This window comes from Phoxinus phoxinus (genome assembly GCF_949152265.1).
Source record: "Phoxinus phoxinus genome assembly, chromosome: 7".
Lineage (NCBI taxonomy): Eukaryota > Metazoa > Chordata > Actinopteri > Cypriniformes > Leuciscidae > Phoxinus > Phoxinus phoxinus.
The window spans coordinates 21,577,899-21,601,815 of record NC_136882.1 but is presented as its reverse complement, the minus strand read 5'-3'; the positions used below and the strand labels follow the sequence as shown (position 1 = coordinate 21,601,815).

The window sequence follows — 23,917 nt, the reverse complement described above, 5'->3', positions numbered from 1 at the left end:
ATTTTAATCTCCAAATATATAGAGATTATATTTCTTCTCCAAAATATTTCTGTAATGCTGGTGGTCTCACCAGCAGAAGACATTAGCAGGGTTTAAATTCCAGTTGCACAGATGGGGAACGTTGTAACATTGCGTTACAATGTGCTCTTATTAGAACTATGCTATTCTACTTTTATGAATAATATTGAGAAACCATGAGAAAAAGGTGAATACGGAGTCAATATTCAAAAAATAATTATTTATTATGTTTTGACTGCTGCATAGCTGTGTTTTGCAGTGTTTGTTGTCAAGCTCAATTTTTTTTTTTCTTAAAAAATTCCATTATTTTATATGAAAAAGTGAATAATTGTATTTTATTGAGAAAATATTTAAGTTCGTCTTGTATATTTTTTGATCAGATCAGATAACATTTTAAGCTGTCATATGGTCCTGTTACAACGTGCCCCACATATGGGGCATGTTTTCACATTTCACTGCATTCTTTTGGGGTATTTCAAGAAAAAAGTACACACTGTATTAATGAAACAAAACCACATAATTGTACTAGACGTGTAAAATTAATGTGGTAAAAATTTATGCTCCGAACCCCAGGTTAACACAAACTGAGAAAGTAAAAAAGCGTTAGGTTTTGCCCTTTCTCCCCTGTCAACTTATTCAACTGACCTAACCCTATCCTAACAGTCTACTAATACTCTAATGAGAGTCAGTTGAAATGTAGTTGAAAAGTGCTACTGAAAATGATGTTTGACTGATTTTGGTATGGTTTTAACTTTAAAACTCCTTAACCTAATTAATATTTATAAGCTTATGTTCATGAGCATTTTCCATTTTCTTATAATAAAGCTCATCCTCACCTCCGAACCAAGTTTCTCTCTACCTGTAGGTCTCCAAGGAAGCAGACAGACAGTCGCCATGTAAGACACTGTCTGGCTGTGTGTGTGTGTGTGTGTGTGTGTGTGTGTGTGTGTGTGTGTGTGTGTGTGTGTGTGTGTGTGTGTGTGTGTGTGTGTGTGTGTGTGTGTAAAGTGGGCCATAGTCTAACAGTAAAAGAGCACAAGCTATGTGTGAGTGAGCGTGTGTATGTTTACAAAGGACAGAAGAGTAAATTGAGAACAGGAGGTCCCTGCTTATCAGCTGAAAAACAAGCCTCTTCTCCCTCACCGTTATCTTCCCTCACTACCTGTGTGATCACATAAGCCTCAGGCAAAAATACGCCAAGATGCATATGCAGCGACTCATGGCGCAGATCAGAGTCACGGTCTAGAGCACGGCTGTCTTTCGCATCCTATTTGGTCATCAAATCCAAAAGCTCTCATTTATTGTTAACTCCTCATTTGAAAGCAAACGTGAGGAGCATGCTAACGTTAGCTACCTAGCTGTGAGCCGTTCTCTCTGTTTGAGTCCAACTTCAAAGGCTGTGATAAGAGTCACTGAAGTGCTTTCAGTGGTTGCAATGGTTGCCGTGGCAATGGTGGCAGCAATCTCATTCAGGATAATAGCTTTGAATATTATGGTGAAGATCCGGAAATTGGTTGGTTGCAATTTGGTGATTTGAAAAGCTTGAGGGTACCAAAGGGTATTTTCAGCTGGATAGATATGTTTGTACAGCTTCTTCATACAAAAAATATTTTTGCTCTTGCGCAGCTGATTGTTGTAGCTGTCTGTCTGTCTATCTAGTTGTAGGAAGATTAAATACATCAGTTAAATCATACTTCGAGAATCAAAATTATTCTGTTATTATAGCTTCATGAGGGTTGACAAACCTAGTTAGCATCAAAATGCAGGGAAATTAAAACCATTAAAAGCTTTAATAGGCTTGAGAGGCACTGACGCGTGTCTGAAATATCCTGAGAACCATTAGAAGCGAAGTTACGTAAAAACATCAGTCTTGTATAAAAAGATTTGAATATCATAACAGACAATCCACATTTTAGAACGTGCAGCATGACCTAGAACATGAAATTCTTCCATGGCATTTCCAAAGATGTTGAAAGTCTCAAACAGATTACTTGGAAATGTAGGCGTGACGTTAGCTTACTGCTGCGAGGCAGATCCGTGGAGTACTGATTATGTTTAGGATCAGGGTTCCCAGCATGCTCAGCAAGCCCTTCAGATATCTTCAGAACAGGCACAGAGGTTTAAGATAAACTGTGCAGAATCGAGACAAGCGCACACCACATTCAGCGATGTTCCTTATGGTTTGAGGAGCTGCACAAGGGTGTCACACAAAAAACCCCGGATGGAAAACAGATCTGATGGAGCGAGCACTACAGGCTGAAGGCAACTGATTTCAGTGTAGCACAGCGTGGAATTGTTGGAGGTTGTGAGGTTACAGGATCTCAGTTAATCCCTAATACCCTGTTGAATCCCTCTCCAGTTTTCATCTCCCTCACTTATTCATGTTTGAGACAAGAGGAAGAAAAACAAATCTCGTGCTTCTCTTCCTTCTTCCGTGTACTTGATTTCCTTCAGAGGACGCTTGCTGTCGGCGCACAGGGGCCGTGTTTATATTTATTCATATTTATTTATTGAAATGAGCTGCACTTTGCCTGTTTAAAGGGGAATTCTCTCAATACCAGGAGTGTGTGCATGCATTCCTCTTCACCTATTCTCAAACACCACTGTAAAAGGCTGTAAAGGCTGCTTTCTTGTTTAAAAACTGACAGGTTTATAGAACAAGCAAACACTGTCATGAAAGCCATGGCTGAGAGCACCGTGTACAAACAGCTGGGCAATCGACATGCCTTCCACAAAACATGATGTGTGTCATGACATGATATGAAAATACTGTGATTCTTATGTACAGAGATAAAGTACATTTTAAGTTTTTCACTTAGCCGAGTGCCAAAATGTACCATAGTAATACCATGTGTTTTGGTCATGTACCATAGTAACATCACAGTATTCAATAAAGGGTGCAGAAGAGCGGCTGCAAAATTCCAGGTCAAAAGTATTCTGCAATCAGTCCACCTCAACTCAACTCTGTATTTTCAATTTCCTACTCCTCAAGGTTGCAGTGCATTAGTGTAATGTAATATTTTGTAAGTAGTTCTTCTACATAGACTACACATGAGAGGAGAGGGAAATGTTCATTTTTAATTAATAAAAAATATATTTTTTAATAAAATTCACCATTCTTTCCTTCTGACTGCTGATAGTAAGAAAATAAACAATAAATAAATCAAATTTCGGTTGTCTTTCATTTCACAAATTTCCTGATTAATTTTGACTGCTAATAGTCTATTACAATGTGTCTAACACATGCATTCTGGGATGATGATGATGATGACGTGTCATGTTTGCGATGGAGCAGTGATCTTGGAGTGAGAGAAAACACCAACGCTTTAAAAACACACTCCTTGCTCCGGGCAAAAACATGCAACACTGCTCCCCACACCCCTTCCACTCTGCACTCCTCACATACTCTGCACTGGAGAATCAATTACAGTAAACATCACATGAATATAGTATATTATTTTATAATAATTTTACCATAGTAACAAAGCCCTTTAATCATATTCACTATATTTACAATACCTCATTGCTGAAAAACCCCAGAATACTACAGTTTTAACCACCGTTGCAGCGTATACCAATTAATATGATTAAACCATTTCTGTACAAAAGTATATAAAAACTTCAATAAAAGACCGAAGATTATGCATTTACCATCAAGCACCTTTAAATAGCCCTTCAGCATAATCAAACTCAAGGATCAAGTTCTCTCATTTGAAAAATACAGATGTACTAGCGCACACTCGATGTGCCACTGGGCTACTTGAGGAGGTAAGGGGATTGTGGGTAAAGTATTTGTAGTGGGTCGCAAGTAGGCAATAGGAGATCTGCATGTCCTTCAGAAATGCATCCAGAGTTACTACTAATGTTAATGTCTGTCAGCAGGGATGCCGCCAAGAGCCTCTTGTGTAGAAGGAGACTTGATTGACACTCACAAGATATTTGCTTGTCAGATTATCACTCATGGCAGTGAGGTGTTGGTGTTGACTTACACATTTATTCATGAAAAGAGCCGTAGATGTGTGCAAACCAACCGTTGTTTGTGTGTTTCAGTGTGTCTAAATGTGTAACTGCAGACAGACAGATAAAACGGATCCTCTGGGGTTTAAAATGTTTAAAAATGATTACTTATTCATTCTTCAGCAGGGATGTGGTTTACATTTGTTGTCTATGTGGATTTTGTGACAGATCTGTTTAGGCTATACCCATCTTTGGCTCTATAAAGAATGAAAATGATTTTGGTCCTTATTTCATTGTGAGACTTACAAACAATAAATGTGAAAAAAAATAAAAGAAATGTGTCACTTTACTTGATTCACTTTTATGGTTCCTTGGAATTCCTTGGTTCTGTGCATGCAAGTTTTTTTTAAAGGAATAGTTCACAAAATATTGAACATTCTGTCATTATCTACACTAATTTACTCACCCTGTCGATCCATATGCAATATGACCGTCTTTCTTTCATTGTTAAAAAGGAGGAAACGATTTACAGAGAATAATGACTCAAGTTTCAGTTTTTGTCCTCACTGAAATGTATGGAGCTAATATTCTGACAAAATGATTTGAATTTGAATTGTGTAAATTTGAATTATTTGCAAGTGTAATCTAACAAAATTGAATTTTAGGTGGTAGTTTAAATAGTTCTGAATTTGAATTTTTTTAAACGAATATTGAACATTTGAAATTTAACAAATTGAAATGTTTTTATGGCTGAATTTTATAGACATGTATTTTCAAACAGTAATATTCAGTTTAAAAAAAATCAGATTCAAGTTTTCAAGATGAAGAAATTCAGAACTTTAAATTCAGTTTTCTAAAATTCAATGTCAAAAATTCAAGTTCAAAAATTCAGATCTGATAGAAAGTAGGTCACAGGTCATCCACAGGGAAGAGTAGATGATCTCAGAAAAGTCGAACAGATCATTTTGGCCAATTGGGGACTGCGGAAGTTTTCCAGCGCAAACGTGGTGATAGTTCAAGACGTTGCCACTCTCTGAGGGACATTCTAAAACGCTTAACGTGGCTCACTGTACAAAGACAGTGATATTAAACGACCAAACCCAGTACAAATCATATTAATAAACCATACTTTGTATAAAAAATCAGATGAGCCCAGAATATTAACGCAATGCGTTTAATTACACGTTAAGCATGTTCTTACCATAGAAAACCGTTATAAGAAAACGCTTAACGTGGCTTAATAAACCTTAAATGGTCCTTAGTATGGTTTATTAAGGACCATTTAAGGTTTTAACATGCTTAATTAAACGCGTTGCGTTCATATTCTGGGCTCATCTGATTTTTTATAGGTTTATTAATATGATTTTTACTGAGAATGGTCCTTTAATATCACTGTCTTTGTACAGTAAACCACGTTAAGCGTTTTTTTTATATCGGTTTTCTATGGTAAGGAAATGCTTAACACGTTGCGTTCATATTCTGGGCTCATCTGATTTTTTATACATAGTATGGTTTATTAATATGATGTGTAGGCCTACTTAGTTTGGTCCTTTAATATCACTGTCTTTGTACAGTAAGCCACGTTAAGCGTTTTCTTATACCGGTTTTCTATGGTGAACATGCTTAACGCGGAAACGCATTGCGTTCATATTCTTATTTTTTACACAAAGTATGGTTTATTAATATGATTTGTACTGAGTTTGGTCCTTTAATATCACTGTCTTCGTACAGTGAGCCACGTTAAGCGTTTTTTACGTTAAGCGTTTTAGAATGTCCACTCTTGTCATGAATCGCCCAGAGGTAAGTGATTCTTAAACATGAATGATTTTGTGTTTAGCGTTCTCAGCACGTGGGACATTTGTCTAAGCGGTCTCTGGTGTTTGTTTTAAAGTATATTTTGTGTAAAATTGATTAGAACGCCACCGTGTCTACTACACCTAAGTTACACAGACAGGACGCGAGCGGTGCGACGCAACACAGTGCTTGAAGCGACTGTTGCAAAGAGCTGGGACTAGATCAGAAATAGGATGGGGAATTTGTGCGTCTGAAGGGGTTGCAAGCACTCCGGTTTGCATCGTATTCACGATACAGCACACCCTCTCGTAGGCTACCTTATGCTTACATGTAGCCTACGACGCAGAGACCGGACGCGACCCGTGAAATCCCCAACAGCACACGGATTCCCCATCCTATTTCTGATCTAGTCCCAGCTCTTTGCAACAGTCGCTTCAAGCACTGCGTTGCGTCGCGCCGCTCACGTCCTGTCTGTGTAACTGAGGTCTAGTAGACAAGGTGGCGTTCTAATCAATTTTACACATATACTTTAAAACAAACACCAGAGACCGCTTAGACAAATGTCCCACGTGCTGAGAACGCTAACCTAACATATAAACACTAAATCATTCATGTTTAAGAATCACTTACCTCCGGGCGATTCATGACAAGAGTCAGAGAGTGGCAACCTCTTTAACCACCACCACGTTCGCGCTGGAAAACTTCCGCAGTCCCCAATTGGCCAAAATGCTCTGTTCGACTTTTCTGAGATCATCTACTCTTCCCTGTGGATGACCTGTGACCTACTTTCTGTCAGATCTGAATTTTTGAACTTGAATTTTTGACATTGAATTTTAGAAAACTGAATTTAAAGTTCTGAATTTCTTCATCTTGAAAACTTGAATCTGAATTTTTTTAAACTGAATATTACTGTTTGAAAATACATGTCTATAAAATTCAGCCATAAAAACATTTCAATTTGTTAAATTTCAAATGTTCAATATTCGTTTAAAAAAATTCAAATTCAGAACTATTTAAACTACCACCTAAAATTCAATTTTGTTAGATTACACTTGCAAATAATTCAAATTTACACAATTCAAATTCAAATCATTTTGTCAGAATATTAGCTCCATAGAAATGTGTCATGATTCAACAGACTTTGGATATAAAGTTGAACAAATAAATAAATAAAATATATGGATTCTGGAAGCATAATTTAATTGACAAAAAACAAATAAAAAAATAAGAAATGGGTTAATTTATTTTCCAATTGCATTTATAATTTTTTCCATTCTTTCTTGACATTTTTAGAGTATGACAGCCCCATTTGCTATTATGCAAAAGAGCACTAAATAAATCCTGCATTTTATCTTCTTTGGTGCTCCACAGAAGACATTCTTAAAGGTTTGGAACGACATGAGGGTTTGTTAATGATGACAGAATTCTCATTTTTGGATGAATTATTCATTTAGGAGTAGGCTATAGTTGTGCTAACCCTCTAATATTCAACCATGAAATTACAGACTTACATTTATAATTGCATTTATAATTGTTTCATATTCCAGATGACTTATTATCAAATCATCATCTTTATAAGATACATGTATTATTTGATAGCGTGGGCGCTCTGGCATTCTATTGATTAGGCCTACCTCTTTATTAGTCATGTTAGCTGCATCGACTTTTATATTCAAATAAAATAACTTTTATATGTGCTTGTACTCACAGTTCTATGGCCTTGTTCCACATGATGACATATCCAGATAAAACGAAGGATTCAATGTTCACTATGTGTGTATTTCCACGCTCTGTCCCCACATAAAGCCATTTACTTTGAAACGGAAGATGACAAAACGTGATCCTAAAAGAGAGATGGAAAAAGGAGGAATCATATTTGTGCAAGAGAGAATGAGAGATCACACAGGGTATGTCAGCATCATGTTAAAGTATGTTATTGATATCTCACTATGAAGAACCAGCAAGCCAATAATTACCATTCTAACTAATATGTATCACTGTTTTTATTCATGTGCACAACAATCACATTTTAGCCAATTACATTGCAGTCATAGTTTTCACAGAAAGCTGCGGATGTAAATACAAAACCCCATGAGAGTGTAATGTGCATTGTCGTACATATTCATTTTCAGAATGTGGTTAGACAGTGAACCGTGCAAAAACTAAACAAGACAAATTATATGTGCAAGTTTAAAGTCCTGCTCAATCTCAAAAAAATGTCAACATGTCCTTTCTCATCTTTGGAGCTAAGGCTGAACTGTCAATTAAAATGTGAAGCACAAAATGACCTTGTGTGATTATTAAACTGGAAAAAGGCTTTAACTGAATGAAACAAATATATGGCCTGCATGCACGGTGGGCTTCAAAGTGAAGGGGTGGTGCTCTGTTTTGTCTCTCGACTATTACACAATCACGCTTGGGACACATGATAGGATGTTTTCACACTCGGTTCATTTCAATGGTCTCATAGAGCGTTTGCAATACATGAAAGCTTTGAACTCCATCACTGGAGTTGGTTTGAGTTTGCTTTCCTGTGGTGAAGCTTGCCTATAAAAATGCATGTGTAAAGAAGCCCAGGCAAACATTCATGAAATTTTACACATTTGTTTTTGTAAATTACTGCACAAACCCGGACAGAGACGAGTTATGTGAACAGAGGGGTTGACAAAAAAAAGAAAGAAAGAACAAAAAAACTGGTCAAATACACAGGCCTCAAAAACTGCTTGAATCCTTTAAAGAAAACCTTTGGCTGAATAGAAAAATGTATGCCTTTACGCCTATTATTTTAGGTTTTATTAGGAGCAGCACTATGAGATGTTTAACGTTTATCACATCATTGTTCAAATTGCAAGCAAAACATCAAAACTAGCAAATCTTTACTGTTAATTTACTGCAGTTATTTATTTATTTTTATTATGTGTTAAAAATAATTTAATTACTCGTGGCAATCACACAAGAAATATGCCTTGCTAAACCACATATAAGGCCAGTTCATCCTCTTCCATCCAAAGTACCAACAAGCACTAAAATCCAACAGTTGTTGGTTTATTTAGCACACATTTACATAGACCAACAATTAAAAAACATCACAGAGGGAATACAAGAACACATCCTGTGTGAACAAACCCTAATTCTACCTCATACAGTTTACTTTAAACAGATTGCTGTGTCCTGTAGGTCCGTGAAAACACTCTTACATTCAATAATATGGAAATAAACTATTTATTGACATCTAAAAGACACTTTTTGTAAACTATATTCAATGCTGCAATTTAATGTCAATTATCTTCATTTGGGGGTTTATGTCAGCAAATATTGATAAATGGGAATAATATGATAATTTAATTATGTGATACATTTATTTATTTTTAAACAGAGCCCAAATCTTGCAGCTCTATTCTGAGTCGATCATGTTCAGAAGCAGTGATTCATAGTTCTCTGTGGCTCTGTTTCTTTAGCAGTTGGAAGTAACACTTGTTCATAGTGTTGCCTGGTTTGGATCTGCTCTAAGGCTCATGCCAGTCAAACGTCAGCCCCTCTTGGGTACAATTGTGTGTATTTTGGGATGCAGCAATTAATTGGAACGCGATTACCTCAAGACAAACTGGAGCTAATGAGACATGAATGAGATGAGAGGGGACACTGACTCTTAGACTGACTCTGTTTTCTCTATTCAGGCAAACCATATGACATAAAATGATTCCCCGTGCTGGTGTGTTGTTTGTTTTCATAGTGTTCCACAGTTTCCAGTGTCATTAAAAGGTTAAAAGAATAGAATAAGATATTTGGATGATGCTCACTATGTTAATTGCAAAATAATGACAAAAATTAGGCAGCCTGTTAGAACTCTGATTTATCTCTGCTACTGTCACAACAGAAACTCTCCAGGGAATGTGTCTAATAACACGCCACATATTTATACACATGTTAACAGGGTTTAGCATTAAAACTGAGGTGTGCACTTATTATTAATGCTAAACATGACATTTTATGATTCAGCAGCTTATATGTGACTGTTCATGTATTATAAAGATTATACGTGGTTAACTGTGAAAACAGCGTTTTCGTTACAAAATGTTCTCCGTCCACACTAGCGTTTTGCAAACGTTTCCCATTCACACTGATAAAACATTAAATTCACCTTAATGTGCAGGCGTAAAACCTAATAAAAGCTCACTGAGATGATCAAGATGAAACAGACATAATAAAGTTATCATGCTATTCTTCTGGCATCATCTTTTTATTTAGCAAAATGTGTCCAGTTGCACTCAGTCTCCACTATAGGCTATGTTTGTTCTAAATTCTAAAATGCAACTCCCCTCATCTTTTTTCCCAAGACAGCAATTGCAAGTACATTTCTGTCATCTTTGCAGGACTGCGATATGAACAGTGTGAAAGTGAATAGCATATAACAGGCACAATAGCATTATAAACATAGATATCTATCGGTTCAATATGCATCACATGACTTAACATGCATCATCATTTTGAAATACCTCCGTTTTCACAGTCCACACTACAACTCGATAGTCCACACTATCCCACTTGGGATGAAAGCTCAGTTTTCGCAGGACAAGCACGCCATCTCAGTGTGGACGGAAGGCCAAAACGGAGAGAAAAACATGCGTTTTCACACGAAAACGTATTTGTGTAGACAAAGGCCTAACACCATGTCATATTCTGGCTCAACCATTGTTGTGAGTTTGGGACGAGACTACCTGCTTGTCCAAACAAAATGGAAGACGGGGACAAGACTTAGGGTTTGGAAACGTCATTACTTAAATACAAATAAATGCGAATGGGAACTGTTGCAAGCTGGATTCAGATGTGTATCATCCGCTTTAGCGCCACAGTTGATCGCTGTGATCACAGTGACGCATGTGGCATCAAACTTCTTGATAATATGAAATGTCTGGTGGTGAGTAATTATGAAAATGATCAATAAAACTATCACATATCCAAGGGTCTGTTTGAGACTTCACGCTGAAATCTATCCAGTGGCATCATCCATCATCCTTATAAGCAGGTTAACTAGAAAATAAAGACCAGCACACGGTAATTCACTGCTGTCCACACTCATTACATCCCTCTCTGTTTTCCTCGCCTCACGGCCCTGGGGTCCTCAGACAGTCGGGATGATTGGAAATGAAGGTTGCGAGATGCTGGACAGACAGCTAAACTTGTCAGGGTTAGAATGCTAATGGAGCACCTGGCCATGCTAACGTGCGGTTACCCGTTTCTGATTGCAACGCATTGAAAGCCCAGATGAGAAAACGACTGTCATGGTGTTAAGGTCATTTAGAGAGCGACTGTTCCAAAATGCTCTTTTTGCTGGTTCTATGGGTAAGGTGAACACGTCTAATTGGACAAAATTAGAGTCACTCATATTTTTGTTTAGTTTCCTAGAAATGAAATTAATACTTTTATAATTAATGCATTAAATTAATGTTATAAAATATTTCTATTTCAAATAAATACCGTTCTTTCGAGCTTCCTAAAAACAAAGAATCCTGAAGAAAATGTATTCTATAAAATATTAAGCAGCACAATGGTTTTCAACATTAATAATGATAATAAATGTTTCTTGAGCACCAAATTAGCATTTTAGAATGATTTCTGAAGGATTACGTGACACTAACGACTGGATGCTGAAATACAGCGATTACACACAAAAAAAAATGTACCCTTAAATATGTGAATGGTAGTGTACATCTGCATGAAACTAAGCTTTTGCGTTTGCATACTGTACTGTATGTTTTGGGCCAAACATGCCTCAAATGAATCGGTCAGCTAAAACAGAATATCGTAGGACTACAAATTTCTGTACTGTGATGAAAGTGCCTTGTTTTTTTGTAACAGACAAGCATGCTGGGTGTCTTGAATCAGTCTTATAGCCCCCCGAAGTCTGTCTCCTGACCCTGCTGAGCTGAAAATCTCTGTCATCTGACACAGCCGTGCACGAAAGTATGCACCCAACCGTGCACGCACACACACTCAGACAGGCACCTGCTGATCTGAGAAAACATTTCTCATTACATGTGAATTTGCATAATTTTAATAAAGCCAAATATAAAACACTTCAGGGTCAAAGCACATACATAAGAGAGAAAAAATCCTTGTCAATTTGTGTGAAACTGTCATGGAGGGAGAAACCATGACTTTATTTGTTTGTTCCAGACGGTCTGATGGGGTGATGAACAATCATCAGTTATTACGGAGGGGAACAAAGCTCATTAGACATACCCGGAAAACACAGCACTTAAAAAAACCTGTATTGCATAACACCTCGCTATTCCTAAGCTTTCATGAGTATGAACTAGTGTATCCAAATGCAATATTTCAGTTCTGCTGCACAATATGCTCTATGACACTCCTTAATCAGGCTTCTCAGTTTGATGCCGATCTAATGATTTTGTCCCATGTGGCTGATGTGGTTTCGGAGCACTATAATCGATCATAAAAACTCCACATGGTAAAAGATCAATGTTAAAGATGACAATGGTCAATTGTACACTACCATTAAAATGTTGTGGTTTTGAAAGTAGTTTCTTATGTTCACCAAGACTTCATTTATTTGATTCAAAATACAGTCAAAACAGGTAAATTGTGAAATATTATATTATTACAATGTAAAATAACTGCTTTCTATATAATAAAATAACTGTTCTCCATATGTTTTACAATGTTATCTATTTACGTGATGGCAAATCTGAGTTTTCAGCTTCATTAATCCAGTCTTCAGTGTTACATGATCTTTCAGAAATCATACTAATATCCTGATTTGGTGCTGAAGAACATGTTTTTTTTTTTTTATGAATGTTGAAAAGTTGTGCTGCTTAATATTTTTGTGGAAAATGTGATGTATTTATTTTCAGGATACTTTGATGAATAAAAACTTAACAAGCAAACCATTTATTTGAAATATTAATATTTTGTAACATTAAAATCTTTACTGTCACCATCTATTTAATGCATACTTGCTGACTAAAAATATTAATTTCTTTAAAGAAAAAAAAAAACTTATTGACAGCTATTTTTTTCCAACAATTCCATTCAAAACAGCTCAAATAGCCTGTCAGACCACTCATAAACCACGCATAAAATGTCCCTTCTACCTGGCAGATATCACTAAAATAAGAGTCCTCAGAAATCACCATCCCGTGTGACAGCCCAAGGCTCTGTAAACAACAAAAAAGCATCAGGGGAGCGACCTGAAAAATGCTGTCTACCTTTATGTGTTTAGATTTACCGACACAAGATCTCTTTAGTAGCATTTATAGGTATTCGTACATGAAGTGTGGTTTCATGCAAGTCTGGATAGACAATGAAATGTATATTATTCATGTATTGATTCAGAACTATCATGTTCAGTGTTGGTTTTCTGTTTCTGTTTCTAAAGGAACTAATTATGTTGTACACCTGTTTCTAGTTTAGTTCTCATAATCATGTGCATATATAGCCCTCAGTTTGTTCAGTTGTGTGTCTTGTGTTGCTAACTAGTAGTGGGAAGTTCGGATCATTTTACTGACTCATCTTTGAATCTCCTTCATCAAAATGAACAAATCTTTTTTCGAGTCATTTCGTTCATTTCAGCAGAAAGTATTAAAAATGTTACATGTTAATAGCCAAATTCCCCAAACACATCAAATGTTGCTCGCATTTAGAATAAGAAAAAAATTCTTATTCTTATCTTATTTAGAATAAGAAAAAAAAAGCCAAATTATGAGAAACTGATATGATTCATTCATTTATCTGGGTCTTCATGCTATGCTGTCTGTTAATTTACCTCACCTCCCGATTTCAGTCGTTCGTTCATCCCGTGACATCATCATAAACTGAGCTATGCGGTCTGTAGTACCAGATACAGAATTGATTAGTTCACGTTTCGAGTCTATCGACTTCGGGTTTGAGACGTTCGTTCATCCCCTGACACCCACATACGCTGAGCTATGCAGTCGTACCGGATACAGAATTGATTAGTTCATCTTTTGAGTCATTCGGTTTTATGTCACGTAACTGCATGTTGTTATTAGGCTATATATATATATATATATATATATATATATATATATATATATATATATATATATATATATATATATATATATATATATATATATATATGGTATATAGGTATCTTTATCAAAATGGTCCCATCATACATCAAGTTTAAAGCATTAAACTTTAGCTCTTTAGTAACACATACATATGGAAAAGAATCATCATGACAGAAATTCTAAAAAATAATAAATTGAAAGAAATAAAAAAGCTAAAATTTGAGACCAAAAACGCAGCATGTAGGCTAACCGTTAAAAAAATGACTATGTGCTTGTTTGTAAAAAAGTTTGGGAATTATTAACTCATTTATGTGTCCAGCGCAGTCACATCACGTCATGTGACAAAAGAACGAAAGACTCAGACCCGAAGACTTGAGAGGTGAACTAATCATTTCTCTTTCCGGTACTGACAGCATAGCCTCCGGGACTGACAGGAAGAACGAAAGACTCAGACCCGAACCCGAAGACTCGAGACATGAACTAATCATTTCTGTTTCCAGTACAGAATCTATAGGATGTTGCACATGCGCGGTCAACACAAAATGAACGAATCACTCTCTGAGACAACTCGGTAGTCATATTAAAGTCATATTAAAGATTCGTTCAAAATGTTCATGATCGACCCATCACTTGCTAATGCTGTCGAGTGTTTATTCCTGCGATCTTCTTGTAATTTCTCTTGTGGATTATCTTTTTTGTATTTGATAATAATAAAGTGCTAAATTTAGATCCTTTCTCTCCTCGTTTATGCCTGAAATGCAGTGACAGCAACAAAAATCAAAACACTTTTAAATCAACTACAGAGATAAGGTTTTTATAATGGACTGGTTTTTGATAGCTAAAATACTCACTAGGTATGTTCACATGCACTAATTTACGTCAATCTGAATGAATCCAGTTCGAGTTCGGCTTCTGAAAATTCTGTTGATATGTACCCCAAATGCTGCAATCCAATTCACACATTTACACATAGGCTATTCCAAACAAAACTTCAGAGTACGCACAGTGATGAGTTGTCGCATTCAGAACCGAAGAAAGCTTTTTTAGCAAACATTTATACAGTCTTTTCCACTGACCAGTTTAAATGAACAGTAAGATTTTATTCCTATTGTTCAGATTATTTCAGGTCTACATCACCCCTTCCAATCTGATGGAAATTTCATTTGGATCAAACTCAGATTGACTGAGGTGTTGACATGAAGGTTTTCAGTCCAATCGAGTCATCAATCTGATTACGAACACACTAAATAACCAAATGCCTTCACATGTATACATTTCATTTTTTCATAAGGATAACTCAATATTCAATAAGCCAAAGGAAAAAACTAAACAAAATACATGTAATAAATATTTCCTTCTCTCACACATACATGCAAACACATGCATGGTCATGCTGATTTCATTCAGAGAAAGGCATGTAGAATACAGTTGACAACTAGCTGACAACATTGCTAGCTAAATGATAGACACTGCCCCTGGCATCACAATGTAAACACATTAGAAAGCAGTTACATGTTGGCTAGATAGCAATATAAACTAGTCTGAAAAAAATCATCATGCACTGGATGTTATGAAGATGCTAACGCATATGTGAATGCAGAACTTAACAGAAATGTGGACAGACAACTCAATGAATTTTCGTTTGGCATCGTCTGGATTTATGAGAGCTACAAAATGTCACAGAGCATTTTGTCATTTAGCCGTTTCGCCTCAAAGATACTGGAGTCAAAAACAGTCATAATTTTCTTTTCTCATGGCCGTTTTCCACCTTCTCTCTGACCCGGACAATTAAACTGACCTTTTTGGCTGCTGTGTCTTTGTGATTTTAATATAAACACCCTATTTGTATGTGGAATTCTACCAGCACTCTCATACAAGCTGCAAGTTTACTGTCAGATCAATCATTACATTGTGACATGTTCACAAAACAAGTGCTAAAATGTGACACAAACTGTTAAAATCCGACTGAAATGATCATGCTGCTATAATGCTGAATCATCACGAGTATTCATCGTCTGTCTGCTATCAAATGCATTTCAGTTGAGGTCAGTTATCTTTCTCTCTGGTTCAAAACATTACAAAACATATTTCTTCTTTTCTTCTTCTTTCCTCTTCCACAGCAATAAGCCACATTTGGACAAGGTCCTCTCACGTCAAGTGATTAGGTGGGAAGGGAACAAATATAAAAAAAATGAAGAAATGCTGTTCATGACTTTCTCTTCAATTCACTCAAGGTCTTTCTGTTTGTACAGAATGCGTCAGTATTTCTGTTATAACTTCCGGAAAGGTTTCTATACTTCTTTACAACTACAAGAAGCTTGTGCATTACAGTTGCCCATAATGCAACCGTAACATTTCATACCTTTGAATGAGAGTGACATTTATTAGAGCTCATCCTGACTCATTCAACAGGAATATACGGTAGAGTAACAAAAGCCATATTAGTCATACCCAGTAGGTCAGTCTCCATTGCGTGAATTGTGCACAGTTTGATATATATATATACTGTGTGTGTGTGTTTGTGTATGTGTGTGTGTGTGTGTGTGTGTGTGTGTGTGTGTGTGTGTGTGTGTGTGTGTGTGTGTGTGTGTGTGTGTGTGGTGTATAAAATGTATAAAGTAAAATGTATATACTGTATAAAATGAGTTATAAAATATGATATATATAAAATTATATATTTTATTTATAACCTTTATTTTACCAGGAAGAAAACTCACTGAGAATAAAATCTCTTTTTCGGGAGTGTCCTGGCCAAGATAGGCAGCTAAGTTTTGTATATTATATATATATTATGTATAATTAAATATAACAATTATAAAATATTACAAATTAAAATAATATACAGTATTATGTATAAATAAATATTATACATAAAGGGAAAAACATTTTTGAACTCATTTTGATTTTCATGTGGTCTTTAAGACGGCAAAACGTATGCTAGTGCCTAATATAGGGTTGCACAGTATAAGGTTGATGCTACATTTTATGATGGATGTGATATTTTTATTGAATAAATACTGTACTGTGTCCATTTAATTTTTATGAAGAAAATCCGCACTATACGCTCAGAAAACAGCCCTGAAGAGAGAAGACATGAGCTAGAACAGTTTAAAATATTGAGGCTTGTCTTCACACTGCAGCCTTGAGCTATCTCGGTTTACTCCATCACATATTCATTCTGACCAATGCTCTGCAGCCTTGGGCAGTCAGCAACTTCTCCTCAAGTTGAGATATTCAGATGGATTCTCACTTTCGATGTAAAATATAAGATCTTTGGGAAGTTCCTTTTTGACTTGAAATATTATTTGTACTCAGTTAATAGGCCTGTTAATTCCTGAAAAAAATAATATAAAAACTGAGTTATATTAGTAGCTATACTCACCGCTCTCTGTTGAATTTGAGAGAGTGTAGGATAGCCGGACGTCGCTGTCGTAAGTTCCAGAGATGCAGCGTGTCGTCCGCACAGGCTGTGACCAGCGCCCCCTATGGATACATAAGTGTAACAACAACACTCATTCCCTGCAATGAGGTGGCAAATTTACACCATTAAGAATATTCTCTAACAATGGCAGTTAAATTCCTTCTTTGTAAGTTACAATCCACTGTATACGTTTGTGACTGGTGTTTTATTTCAGATGATGATATCAACCATTTTGCTTCTTCATGTGCCAGAAAACACTCTTGGAGATCATTCAAATGATCTGACCTAAAAATCATGCATTGTAACTATGTACCTAATAACAAACTTCTCAGACCTGTAATTGAATTGCTTTTATTCACTTTCTATGATGTAGAAAATTATGTGGCATACGATGCTTCTTCCAGGTCACAAATTAAATAGAAATTTACTCATATAGTTGCAGGGAAATGATAAACCGTAATTTATTTTGTCACATTGATATGTTTCAGTCTGTACAACTCTGCTGTTTTCCCATGCATTTCATGCATATTTCATGATATTAAAGTCCTCCTTGGATAGAGACCGCAACAGTCTGAAAAGCCATGCTCTATGTATTACAGAGCTCAGGATGGTGTTCATGGTTAATGGAGGACAGATCGAGGAGAGAGAGCAAAAAGTGATGTAAGTGTGTAAAAGTGTGAATGTGAAAATCTCTTTTCCACTGTGCCTGACACTGTCAGAATGACAAAAGTCTTTCTGACCCGGTTTATTTGGAAGACCTATATAATTTTGAAGTCTGTATTGAATTTTCTATTCAAAGCCAGGCACAATGTTCAGGAAGCAAATAATTAAGTTCTGGATGAGAACATGGCAGTATTAATCTGAACATGTTTTATCAAATCACTGCCTAATCTGAGGGTGATCATATGCCAAAAGCAAGTATATGAGTCTATACATTTATGTTCCTCATGATTGTGTAGTTTTGGTTCCATCTTTATTCTCATGTCTGTTTCTCTCAGTGCACTGAATCCTAGCTTAGTTCAGGTGACTGACAACTGTGTTTCCATGGAGATGGTGTTTAGGTAAACACAGACACCAGCGCACCAAAGGACAAAGGCAGAGAAAAACAGACATCAAGAGGAAACTTTAGTTGTGCTGTTTAGAAGTCAGTGTGAATTCCCATTTTACTTCCATTATGTGAAGATTTCCAAGTATTCAACAAGAAAAACAAAGTAGGGTGTGACTGCATTGGTAAGTCAGTATTACCAAAAATGAGTGTTTGCATCATAGATATATACGTAGATGCCACGTTCCACGCTGTTAGCGTGTCGTCACTCATAGTAAGAATCAATGAGGCCCAAACATTGTGCAGCTTCTCGTTGTGAAACCCCCGACATTTAAATTCCCGAAGAAATGGGATAACCTTTCACAGGTGAATCTTGGTTTGTGTTTTTATATGTATTAACTCAATTTACATTTTTTTACTAGTTTTAATGTTTTTACTTTTACTATGGTAACTTTTTAATGTCGTGTTAGCTGACGCCGCCATTTTGTTAGCAAATTCATCTGCTGAAGTCTATTTCATGTATTCATACACTACTTAACTACGGTTGCATACGGTCAGTCAACTTGCTCTTGAATGTTCACGGACCGGCTTTGACCGGCGGGCGGCTTACGTATAGCGACCCACAGAAACAGCCACTAATGAGGCATCTATGTATATCTGTGGTTTCCATATCAATGAAGCCAGACCAAATGAGGGCCAGGGCTGTTATTGTTAACTGAAACTAACATCACAACAATTGGTTTTCGCTAATTGAAATAAAATAAAATATAAATATTAGATGAAAAACCTTTACTTAAAAAAACAGAAAATTAGAGATGTTACCTTAGAAACTGAAGTTGAAGTACTAAATAATAAAAACTATAAATTAAATAAAGTATTTAAATAAAATCAATTAAAGCTAAATTATGTTTTTTTTAAACTAATAAATCTGTCAAAAGCACATAACAAAAGGGCTCAAACTTAAACAATTTTTTTTATAAAATATTAAAATAATGTAGGAATATTAATAAATACTATAATAGTATATATATATATATATATATATATATATATATATATATATATATATATATAAAACACTAAAATAACACTAACGAGAGTTTGCTAAAACAAAACATAAACGGCTATTTTGGCAGTTGGTTAATATTATGCAATATCCTGAATTGCCTAAGAGATGTCAGCTGGAAAGGAAAGATGTTATAAGACAAAAAAAATGTCTTTGAATTAACATGCAATGATGGATCATATTCACAATAAGACCTGGAACATACATTAAAAGTTAATAGGGTTATTTTGATTGCGTGTTTACTATAAGAAAATTAAATTAGAGAGAGAAATGTGCTGTAATCTACTAAAAGGGAGACGTGGGATTTATTGTATGAATGCAACCATCTAGTTAGTGAGGTACCATCCCTTGTGATGAATGTTATATACATTGATAACTCAGTGTTGTTAATGAAATCAATATGAATGAAAGCTGAATCTCTAAAGTGTAATATCTGAGTAATGCACCTCAGGAAAAAAAAAAAAGAGTGTGCATGCACAATATTTGTCCAATCAATTCCTACAGTCTCATGTGTCAGTAAATGAGATGATTTTAAGTGTGTTATAACGTCTGTGTCTTATTGCGATCAATTCATCAGAGCATGTCATTCCAAAAAAAAAAGCATGTTTGTAATTTTTTTTATCATAGCTGTACAGGGCGGATAATGGATAGGCCCAAAAAAGGTTGAGAACCACTGATGTAGACTGAGACACTGCACTGACTTTCTTCAATGTACACTTTACAATTTACATTTATGGATTGGATCTCTGAATTTAGAACTCTCAAAGTGCACCAGATGTATGAATTTAGCTTCAAAATGTACAAAATCTTCTTCTGGGGGCATGCACCCGGACCCCCCCTAGAGGGACGAGGACCATAAACCACAATTTCACAAAAATCCTGTGGGAAACACTGAACACAGATGTTGATCCAGTAACATGTAGCACTTGGTGAAATCACGTTCAGCGTCCTCTCAGTTCTCAGCAGGTAAGAAGCTAAAAAATATAAATGGTCTGATTCCTGGGGCAAAGATTTCATCATCTCCACAACTGACTGCCATCTCACATTCCGGTCTGGCTCCACTTTTCACTGACCAATGAATTCCCGATGGATAAAATCAAGCCCTAAACGTTTTTCTGTTGAATGTTCTTCACTCTGAAAAACGTCTCATTACAAAAGTAAAATAGCTTGTGAATGCCACTTTCTACTGACTTCAGAGATGTTTTTACGGGCTGATAGGAAATTAAAAGAAGACAATAATAGGTAGAGATGTGAAAAGTGGAGAGCGTTCCGAAATTGTTGTAGTCCAAAATGGCCACCGTGACAACTCTCGCACTTTTTTTCTTTTGTTAACGCTCTAACTTCTTGTTATTCATGAGTTGATGTGGTGCGTGCGTGTAAGAGCGAGACAGAGAGGCTGAGGAACGTTCAGCACTTGACACGTCTGATGGGAAATAATGACTGACTGCATTAACACCACAGGGCAGAGAGGAAGAGAAGCTCTTGACCTAAACGTATTCCTCTGCAGAGCTGAGCATGCATTTACACATTCACATACACTCGCTGTCTATCCTAAAATACAGATTAAAACACACATATGCACTCTGCCCTCCTACGTGCTTTCTGCATATGCAGCGCACATGAAAATGGGCTGTAATATGTGTGCCTGCATGTGTGTGTGGGTGTTCGGTACCTCATTGATGAGAAACTGCAGTTGGAGAACTGCCGCCCCACTCTCATGCTGACAATGACAGTCCACTCCCGGCCGTCCCAGACTGATGACATCAAAGAGTTAAGGAAAAAAGGACAGTCATTTACAGTGAAATTCTGATACTTGAAAGTTCGAAAAGCTTCGAAATTTGAAGGTTGTAAATGATCATATGCACTTTCAACACTTTCCATACAGCAAGCTGGATTAGACAGATAGACAGCATATAGTGTACAGCAGGGATAGGCAACTTCGGTTCTGGAGGGCCACTGCCCTGCAGAGTTTAGCTTCAGCCCTGATAACAACTCACCTGCCTGTATCTATCTAGTAATCCTGAAAACATTGATTGCCTTGTTCAGGTGTGTTTAATGAGGGTTGGAGCTAAACTCTGCAGGACAGAGGCCCTCCAGGACCGGCGTTGCCTATCCCTGCTGTACAGTATGCGGCTCAAGTATAAACGGTCTAAAGGTCTGAGCCAATATTTTTACCTACTTTTGTGTGTGTATTACTGAAAGAAAGAAAAAGAGAGAGACTGAATCTGTGGCACGAGTAAATTGACTCAAAGTGACTAACAGATTAGACTCTAAAAGCAGCTCCTCACCCAGTTTTAAACAGATCTTCCTCTAGGAATAAGCTTAATGATTTATCTCAGCAGTCTCTCACACACACACACACACACACACACACACACACACACACACACACACCACACACACACACACACACACACACACACAACAAGATGGTGGGAACAGAAAGTGTATGATGCCATTTGTCTCTTCTCTTATCTAAAAAATGTGTATACACTCAGCTGTGTCCGATCACTTCAAAAGACAGTAAAATACAGATAATAACAAAGGAGGGAAATGCTTTTTAAGACAGAAACAAGGTCAAACTCATTCAGTATAGTTCAGACCACACACAGAAGAGGTTTGTATAGCAAGTGTGAGAAAAGACACCCATACAAAAGTTACAAAAAAATTATTTTAAAATAAATTCAGATCTTTTGAACTTTCTATTCATTAAAATAATCTTGAAAAAAAGATCCCAGTTTCCAAATTAACAATAATAATAAGGAATGTTTCTTAAGCACCAATTCAGCATATTATAATGATTTCTGAAGGACACTGAATACTGGAGTAACGACTGCTAAAATTTAGCTTTGCCATCACAGGAATAAATTACATTTTAAAATATATTAAAATAGAACATTTTAAACTGTAATATTTCATAATATTCCTGTTTTTACTGTAGTTTATTAAATGCAGCATTGGTGAGCATGAGAGAATTATTTAAAAAAAAACTAAAATCTTACCAACACCAAACTTTTGAACTATAGTGTATATATTCCACAAATCTTATTACAGACCGCTTATTCTACAGTTGCCACACCTCGAAATATTGTTCAGATGATGTATTTCAAGACGTTTGTAAAGTTTTTTCATTAAAACACTCTTGTGTGTAGGACTAATTCCTTGCACATCTAAACTGCATGCTCCGTTGCTAATTCCAAAACGTCATTTTAGAGTTAGTAACGGAGGTCTGAGCCGCTGATAGCAGACTAAAGGCCACTTAATGCTGGACACACGTAACGACTAGAAACATTCTCTGACTGTGAATGCAGCAGATTTTAAACACCGCTGTGAACACAGACTGAACGCGCTGAACACGCGTGCATGCAGATAAGTATCAAATTACATTCATAACCGGCCTTACAGTAAGTGTGTCCCCGGCTTTATGCAGTTATTAATGCAGTTATGAGAAAGAAGCATTCGCGTCAATATTATTATTTATTTATTTATTTATTCAATTCGTTTTAATGAATTCGTTCATTCTTTTTTTTTCTATTAGTGACAGACTAGCCTAATAAATGAAACACAACGCCCTTTTAAGTATAGGCCAATCAATATTTTTTTATTTGTTATATTATCTGCAGCAGGACTATCAATTTATTGAAATATTCGTTTTAATTTTCTATTGATTTATATATAGGACTATATAGGCTATATACTTCATTTATTAAAATTAAACTGCATGTTTCCATTGATTGTGAAGTTAGACATTGAAAATCACAGATCAAGCGCATGGGGCTGCAGTTTTCTTGTTATGAATTGTATCTTATTTTCCGTTATTACAGTTGACTACGCGAAGTGATATGGAACTGTAATACGGTTAAGACCTGCCGGAACTACTTTGGTTCCCTGAATATAATTGCACACCTCAGAACGTTGGTCAACCAATCAGATTTAAGCATTCAACGGCCCTGTAGTATAAGGAAAGCTAAACAACTGCTAAATGAAGGTTTAATGTTTTTTAAAGAAAGAAAGAAACGGTGTATGTAGTTTTGAGAACTGTGCAAAACTGTAATTATACAACATAATGTTGCAGATAAATAACATTCAAGTACACTAGCTGCAGACTTTAAGTAGCCCTAATGTTTATATTATGGCTAGCAGCTTATAAAAACCCCAAATTCAAAATTAGAATATTGTGAAAAGGTTTTCATAAAGCTGTAAGCCATAATCATCAAAATTATAACATATAAAGACTTGTAATATCTCACTTTGCATGTAATGAGTGTATATAATATATTAGTTTCACCTTTTTTATATTAATATTATATGAATACTTTTTTATTTTATATTTCACCTGTATACGTCAACTAAAGAAAATGCTTCAAGTATAAAAGTTTATTTACAGTAGTGCCATGCCATATATAGGCTATACAGTAAAAAGTGCAAAACAGTGCAGAAGGCACTCCAAATGTAGTTTTAGTTTGGCTATTTTTTTAAAGGACACAAAAGATGCAAAGAGCAGAAAAACTGATGTCTTCTCAGATAAAAAGCAACACAACAACAAATCTTAAAATCAG

At 36.0% G+C, this 23,917-nt stretch overlaps 1 protein-coding gene across 10 annotated transcripts in view; it reads right to left on the bottom strand.

Annotated features, from left to right (window-relative positions):
* stxbp5l (syntaxin binding protein 5L) overlaps nt 1-23,917 on the bottom strand; it is a 145,253-nt gene that overhangs the window by 63,398 nt on the left and 57,938 nt on the right. For all 10 annotated transcript variants that reach the window (XM_079618613.1, XM_079618604.1, XM_079618608.1 and 7 more), the window contains 3 exons: nt 21,031-21,112; nt 17,209-17,309; nt 7,478-7,612 (listed from right to left, as the gene is read on the bottom strand). In XM_079618613.1, the coding sequence (XP_079474739.1) occupies nt 7,478-7,612; nt 17,209-17,309; nt 21,031-21,112 (318 nt within the window). The remainder of the gene's footprint in view (nt 1-7,477; nt 7,613-17,208; nt 17,310-21,030; nt 21,113-23,917) is intronic.